Source organism: Rhinopithecus bieti, unplaced genomic scaffold (genome assembly GCF_001698545.2).
Source record: "Rhinopithecus bieti isolate Rb0 unplaced genomic scaffold, ASM169854v2 scaffold_33650, whole genome shotgun sequence".
In the NCBI taxonomy this organism is placed as follows: Eukaryota; Metazoa; Chordata; class Mammalia; order Primates; family Cercopithecidae; genus Rhinopithecus; species Rhinopithecus bieti.
This window is the reverse complement of record NW_016814816.1, coordinates 85,887-93,608: the sequence shown is the minus strand read 5'-3', so window position 1 is coordinate 93,608 and position 7,722 is coordinate 85,887. Positions and strand designations below refer to the sequence as shown.

The window sequence follows — 7,722 nt, the reverse complement described above, 5'->3', positions numbered from 1 at the left end:
GAGAGATTGTGGTACAGGAAGAGCCAGGTGCAGGCAGATAAGTCTAGACACAGGGGTGAGGCAGTAGTATGAGGGCCAGAGGAACAGGTCAGTCAAGGCCGTAAACCAAAAGGCTTGAAATGGGACATTGGAAAGGTCCTCTGTTCCAATCTCTATTCTTTCTCCCTCTAACTTCCCCAACTGGACTTTTCTCTATTAGAAAAGTAGAAAGCCATATTGAGCTGAGGATCTCAGGTGGCTGGATGGGCTTAATTACAAGCTGGATGATATTCTCTTACACTCCAGCCCCTGAGGTGGGGATTTCAAGTTTTTGATTCATCAGAATTAGATATCTGTACATATCAGGGATCTTTGGAGCTACTAGCAAATAGTCAAACAGTAAATTAGCTATGGAATCTAGGTACTTCTAGGTACCTCTGTGGGTGGAACCCATAAAATTGAGTTTTACGCATTTTACTATGCATAAGAACTGTGACAATTCTTATGCACCGGAAAGTCTGGGACCCCTTCTCCATGTTCCTTCTTGCTTACCCAGACAATTCTTCTTTCCTTATGGTTAATGGCACAACTTTTTTTTGCCAGCTTTCCAGAATATATTTGGAGCCTTCTTTGACGTTTTCTTCTCCCTCATCCATTGTAAATAATTACTCATTAAATATTGACTTTTTTCCTCCCATTCCTACTCTAGCCATAGAGTAACTAGAACAAGCATTTGAGAATTTTGTATGTAAAATGTACATTAGTTTTGTGTTGGTACATAAGAAATTACTACAGATTTACTGGATTTTAAGCAACACTTATTAGTTCACAGTTCAGTTGGTCAGAAATCTGGCACAGTGTGGTGGCTCTCTGCTCAATGTATCAGGTATTGGGAGGCTGAAATCAAGGCATCAGTCAGCTGAGTTCTCCTGTAGAGGCTCTAGGGGAAAATTTGCTTCTAAGCTCATTCAGGTTGATGGAATTTAGTCCTGGCTTCCCTTATACAACTAGTTGGAGAAAATTCTGTCCTTTTAAGGAGCTCATATGATTAAGCAGGACCACCTAGATATTTGTCCTACCTCAAGATCAACAACCTTAATTACATGTGCAAAATCCCATTACAGCAGTATCTACATTAGTGTTTGGTTAAATAATGGGAAGAAGGTTTATGTATATCAGGGGCTGGGGGTCTCAGGGGCTATAATGGTTAATTTTATGTTAACTATAACATTATGGTTAATTTATCTGCCACAGGGTGCCCAGATATGTGGTCAAACATTATTCTGAGTATTTCTTGAGGGTGTTTTTGATAGTTTAACATGTAAGTCAATAGACTAAAGTTATTGCCTTCTCTAATATACGTGGGCCTCATCCAATCAGTGGAAGGCTTGAATAAAACAAAAGACTGTTTCTCTCTTGAATAAGAGGGAATTTCTTTTGCCTGAATGCCTTCAGGCTGGAACTTTTTGTTTTTTTTTTCTCCTGACTTTAAACTCAAACTGAAACAAACGTCAGCTCTTCCTGGTCTCAAGCCTACCAGACTTCAAACTGGAGCTATGCCATTGGCTCTGGTTCTCAGATCTTTGAACTTGGACTGTAAATATACCATCATGTCTGCCGGGTTTTCTGTTTCCCAACTACAGATCTTGGGACTCATCAGGCTCCATAGTCATGTGAGCCAGTTCCTTTTAATAAATCTCTGTCTGTCTTTGTCTCTTTCTCTCTGTACATATATGTATGTGTCTTCTATTAGTTCTCTTTTTCTGAAATAGGGGCCTTCTTAGAATTCTGTCTACCATATAAGGGAAACAAAATTCTAAGAGCTTTGTATATATTTCCTCAGTTAAGTCTTTCAACAACCCTATGAAGCAGGTACCATTATTATTTCTATTTTACTGATGAGGAAAATGATAATCAGAGAAGTTGAGTCTTGCTCAAGATTATATGGGTATTTTCTCATAACATTCTATTACTCATGGAATTCTATGCCTGTATTCCTTCAGCTGTCTTCCAAATGGCTTTCCTATCTTTAGAATCTTCCTCCTTTAATTTATCCTATATTTCTTGGCCAGATCAATGTTAGTTAAAAACTTTTTTCATTACACCTCTTTCCAAGGTGTAGAGAATTATACTTCACCATATATGCCTTGGCATAACTGTGATGTGTCAGAAATTGAGCTTATTCTCAAATATGAAAATCCATTCAGCTATATTCCTTGGCATAGGTTTTATTATGGTAACTTTGTACTGTAATGGTGTAAGTGTGAGGTGGCAGGAGGTGGAGGGGCAATTATAACACAAGTCGTGGAGTATGTGCAGATTGTATTTTCCCAAACTCAAAAGCTCAGAGGACTTTAATGATAAAAAGTAAGAGTTTTAAAACAAATCTGATGCATTAAAATATAAAAGCTAGCTATTATTTTGTTCCCCATACTCATATGAGAAATGGCAAACAGAATGAATGAATCAAATTGATCTTTAAGAAATGAATAACTTCTAAAGCTTAGTTTCATTTGCTCACTCATTTACTCACTCAGTAAATGGTTGTTGAATGCCACTATGTGTCAAGCACCACACAAAGCAAATTTGTTTACTTTCTCCAATGAGGTATTGTAGCAGCTTCCTCAACTGGTTTTCCTGCCTCCTTTCTCACCCTCAATGCCTGCCCGAGTCCAGTATCCACACATGGCCAGAGTGATTTGGCCAAAATGACTGGCCAAAGATCAGCAGAGTGATTGTGATCTGTTTTGATCACTCTGTTGATCAAAACTTTCTAATATATTTTCACTAATTCAGAATAGGATCAGAATCCCATGGCCCATAGTGTGGCCTGAAAGCCCCACTCCACTCTGTATTCAACCCCATCTTCTCCACTGTCCCTTGTACTCCCTCACTTTAGTCAGCACCATCCTCCTTCCCCTGTCTCCTGGAAGTTTCTCGTGGGCTGCTCATTTTTCGGCTTAGAAGCTCTTCCGCAGACAACTACCCCTTACTTCACTCAGATCATCTACTCAGATGTCACTTCATCAAAGATGCCTTCCCTGACCACCTGAACCAAAACAGCAACTTCCCCCTACCACCCTCTCCACTTTAGTCTTTTCTTCTCAGTACTCAATCACCACCTGATATATAATACATATTTGAATGTATTATAGCTAGCTTGTCATCCCTTCCTCTACTTAGGAGTCAGCTCCTAGAAGCTGCATTTTATCTATTGCATGATTTCAGTGACTGGAATTACAGCTGGCACACAGTAGTGTATTCTTACATACTTGCTGAAAAAGTGAATGAACAAATGTAAAACCTCGATTTCTTTGAGGCATTTATTTACTTATTTAGAGACATCTCACTGTCACCTAGCCTGGAGTGTAGTGGGGTGATCCTGGCTCACTGCAACTTGCACCTCCTGGGTTGAAGCGATTCTCCCACCTCAGCCTCCTGAGTAGCTGGGACTACAGGAGTGTGCCACCACAGCCAGCTAATTTTCATATTTTTAGTAGAGACAGGGTTTTGCCATGTTACTCAGGCTGGTCTTGAACTCTTGGGCTCAAGTGATCCACCTGCCTTGGTCTCCCAAAGTACTGGGATTATAGGCGAGGCATCACTGGATGACACCCTTTTATTGACCCTTTTGTAGAGAAATAGTGTGCATGTTTGTGTTGTGTGGGTGCAGAAGTCTGGGAAGGGTGCTGCATGGCATTGTCCAGATGCCCCGGCCCCGCAACGACTCTTTGTGGCTTCTGATATGTAGATCTTTTGGAAGTATGCCTTTCTAGTAATAGCCATCTTGTCTATGCCTAATAACAGGCTCTTGGGAAATGCTCAAGAAGCTGGCATCATTTAAAAAATATATATATAGTTCTTTTTATTACTGATATATGCTGGGCACTGTAAATATATGCTGAGCACTATATTTAGCACTTTACATACATCCTTACGACTCTGCAAGATAATCATTAATATTCCCAGTTTACCAGTGAGTAGATGGAAATTAAATAATTAGCTTGAAGTCACTCCGCTGGTAAGTAGTAACAGTCATTATTGAAATCCAGATCTATGGAGTTTCACAGTCTGTGATATTTACAGAACTAGACAGCTGCATAATGCTGGACATGATGTTTTGTATCAGATTCCAGTTTCACCACCATGATAGATGGTGGCAGGTCTCAGACAGACAAGGCTCTAAAATTCCCTTTCTCCTGTTTCTTGTGTCAAGAACACAAGCATCCCTTTATATTCCTTGCCAAGGACAAGCAGATCTCTTCCATGGAGCTTAGAGGTTAAAAAAAAAAAGTTCTGATAAGGATTCACTTACTGGAAGTAACAAAAAAAATTTTAATTGTTTTTCCTAATTACAAAAGCAATATGTATGTATCATCTTGGACATTTCTTGGGCTTTCTAAATAAAAACCTAAAGCAGCAAATGGGTGGTGGTAGTGGTGTGGTTTTGAGGATGAGAAGAGGTGGGAGTCCAATCCCTTACTTAGGTCTTTCTTATGATGTTATAGGGGAGCCAGAGGTCACCTCCAAGCTCCCTTTTACCTCTTAATGAGCTCTCCAGCTGTATCTAGAAACCACACTGACACCAGGAAGATTACCAGGAGAAAAGTATACACATTTTATTAGTTTTACATACACATGGGGATCTTCACAAGAGAGTGAAGTCTGAAGAAGTGGCTGAAGATGCTTCACTTATTTTTTTAGACAAAGAGAGATACATTTGAGAAGAAAAGCCATAACAAAGAAAATTTGGCTAAGGTGTTACAGTAGGTAGCTAGTCAGGCATGACCAGGGCAGGAGAGGGCTCCCCCTCATACACACACACATCAGGAATGTCAGGCAGCCATCAGGTGATGGTCAGGCGGTTGTTAATTGTCTCTCAAAGTAATAGTTGGTCACAGCCAGCACCAGGGAAAGGCAGTCTCCTAATAGAAAACACTTAAACTGTTGATCAGAAGCTTCCTGATAAGATCTTAGGAGTTGGGCAAGTGGGCTCAAGTATGCGCATGTGGACAGCCCACCCCAAGGGAAGAATCAGGAGAGAAGTAATGCAAAGCCCCAAAGCAAGACCCCAGAAGTATGCCAACGTATAAAACCCCAGGTCAAAAGGTCAAACTATGCACTAGATCTCTCAAGTCACCGGCTTGGCCCTCTTCCAAGTGTACTTCCTTTCATTCAAAGCTTTTTAATAAATTTTCACTTCTGGTCTAATACTTGCCTGGGTCTCTCCTTCCGTCTTAAGCCCCTCAGTCGAATTCTTTCTTCTGAGGAGGCAAGAATTGAGGGTGCTACAGATCTATAGGGATTCGCTGCCTGTAACATACTTTGGGGCGGTGTCTCGGATATGGGCAGCTGCTAACATATTTTGGTGCCCTGTGACTCGAGTAACTTCCATAGCTCACAAAGACAGTAACATTTTCTAGGGAGTCACTAGAAGGTAAATGTAAAAAATTTCCTGTATCTCCTAGTGGAAGATAGGGTTACTTCGTTAAGAATGTTTATTCAGGTCAACTGCAGCCTTCAATTCCAAGCCTTTGGTGATACGGGCTATTTTCTCACCGTGGTAGGGAAAGGATGCCCGTACCAGAGAAATCTTTATGGCCTGCTGCATCGGAAGAGGCCGGCCAGCCTGCCCTTTCTGAAACTACCATTTCTCCAATGTTTTCCGCTCGAAATAATCAATATACGAATTAGGCATATTTTGGAATGGCACATCTTCACTCCTTCAATGTCTTATCCTGGGTACTTACAGAGATGACCAAATTTGAGTAGGTGTACAGAGTCGTAAGTATATGGAGTTACTTCATTTGTCCCTCTGAAATATTGCAAATCGGACTAGCAATTCCCAGGGGGAAAATTCTAAGCAGTCAAAAAAGGACTCACAATCCTATTGCCAAGGACTAAAAATATCAGTCCAATACAAAACACAGAACTCAAAGGAGAAACGACTATCAAGAGAACAAACAGAAGATAATCTGGGCTCCCTTCCCGCTCTTTATTGCCCTTACATATTGTGTACGCTCCTTGTGGCCATGTGCTCTCTATCCCGTTTTTAAATGTCCCTCCATTGGTAAAAGCTGTTGCCTCGCTTCATTTCATTACCTGCTTCTCCCGGAGTTAGCAGCACCTCCAGGCTCACAGTGCACTTGGTAGGGAGGACAGGGATTTATCCACGCGGCCCAAAGCTGGGTTTCGGTCGCAGGGTAACACGCTTTTATTGACCCTTTTGTAAAGAATGCGTGTGTTTGTGTTGCTCCGACGCAGAAATCTGGGAAGGGCGCTGCACAGCGTTGTCCAGTGCGGGGGAGATGCCCCTGGCCCCGCAGTCGCACCTGCCCAGGTGTGCTTGCACGCTGGGACCAGGGTGGGCAACAGAGTTCACCTCAGGCAAGTTGGCACCCAGAGCTCCTTGCACCGCAGGTCTCGGAGGAGACGCCGACCTCCCCGCCCACCCTGCGCAGTTCCGGTGACGTACCGCCGCGCCGCCCAATCAGCGCCCGGAGCCCGCGGGCTTAGGATTCAAACTGCTGCTCCGCCGGCTGGCAGGGCGCTGGCGCGGCTGCTGCCGCTGCTGCCGCTACCTGCTGCCTACTCGCCATGGAGCATCGCATCGTGGGGCCCGGGCCTTACAGAGCTACCAGGCTGGTGAGTGAGTGTGCGGGGGCCTGGGCGGAGCCGCCGGTGCCGCGAGCTCCCAGTCTACGCGCGGACAGAGTGCTTGTCAGTCTTCGCTTCTGCAGTTCAGCGGGCCCGGGTGTGGAGCATTTCACCTGGGACTGCTGGGGCTGCTTTTTACTGGACCAGGCTCAAAGAAAGGCTAAAGGGGCCCAGAGCTCAGCCGGCCGGGGGGTGAGTGCAGCTTTGTCCCGAGATGTTGACTGAGTTTTCGGCAGTAGATGGCACCTCTCTATTTAAAGACCCCAAGACCAGGCTGCTTCCTGCCTTTTGTCCTTTGGAATCTAACGGACCCGGTCGGTAACCTGAGGGCCACCACGTACCCCGTAACGCTCAGCGTTCGCTGCAGTCCAGGCAGGGCGTGTCTCCTTCCTGAGTGACACCTGACGAGGTATTCGAACAAACAGTGCCCAGAACACAGGGGCATCGTCCTGGCCACATTTCCGGCCCCTGGCGTTTCTGTTTATGTCAGCACCGATCCAAATGAGGAACTGGCCCGGACAGATGTTTTAGAAGAGTCTTTGCCGACCCTGAGGGTCCTGGGTCCGTTTTTTTTTTTTTCTGGGAGAAAAGCTTGGTATTGAGGTGTACTTGGTCTGCTTTATGGCCTGGAGCAAGTAATTTTAGTGATTTCTACCTCAAAGGCTTACTATAATGCAATAAAGGGTGACAATTTGGTAATGTCTGTGGCAAGTTTTTAGAGGATTTTCTATGGAAGTGTAATGGTAATCTGGGAGGACGGTAACTTGCTCCTTGGTCTGCCAACCTCTCTGGCCACATTTAACATGGGAATTACTCTCATCGCTCCATGCATCATAATGAATACACAGGAAAAGGTGGGAACTAAGATCCAAACTCTTACTCAGCTAGACTCATGGAAGAGGTGAGGATGCTGGAATACAGATAATGTAAATGGGGTTTCCTTTTCTTTCCAAAGCCAGCTACACACTATACCAGTAGGTCAAGCCAGAGCTGAGAAGGCCAGCTTCTGGAAGAGAAATCATAGTTGGGTCTTTACTTTTTAAAAAGTAATACTTTTTTTACTTTAAAAAAGTACTTTTAAAAGCT

General features: G+C 43.7%; 1 protein-coding gene across 1 annotated transcript in view; it reads left to right on the top strand.

Moving 5' to 3' along the window:
* The first annotated feature begins 6,500 nt into the window (after positions 1–6,500).
* Positions 6,501–7,722, top strand: part of DEPDC1B (DEP domain containing 1B) — a 57,841-nt gene continuing 56,619 nt past the window's right edge. Inside the window, exon 1 of the mRNA XM_017852390.1 lies at positions 6,501–6,624. Within this exon, the coding sequence (XP_017707879.1) occupies positions 6,577–6,624 (48 nt within the window). The 5' untranslated portion in view covers positions 6,501–6,576. The remainder of the gene's footprint in view (positions 6,625–7,722) is intronic.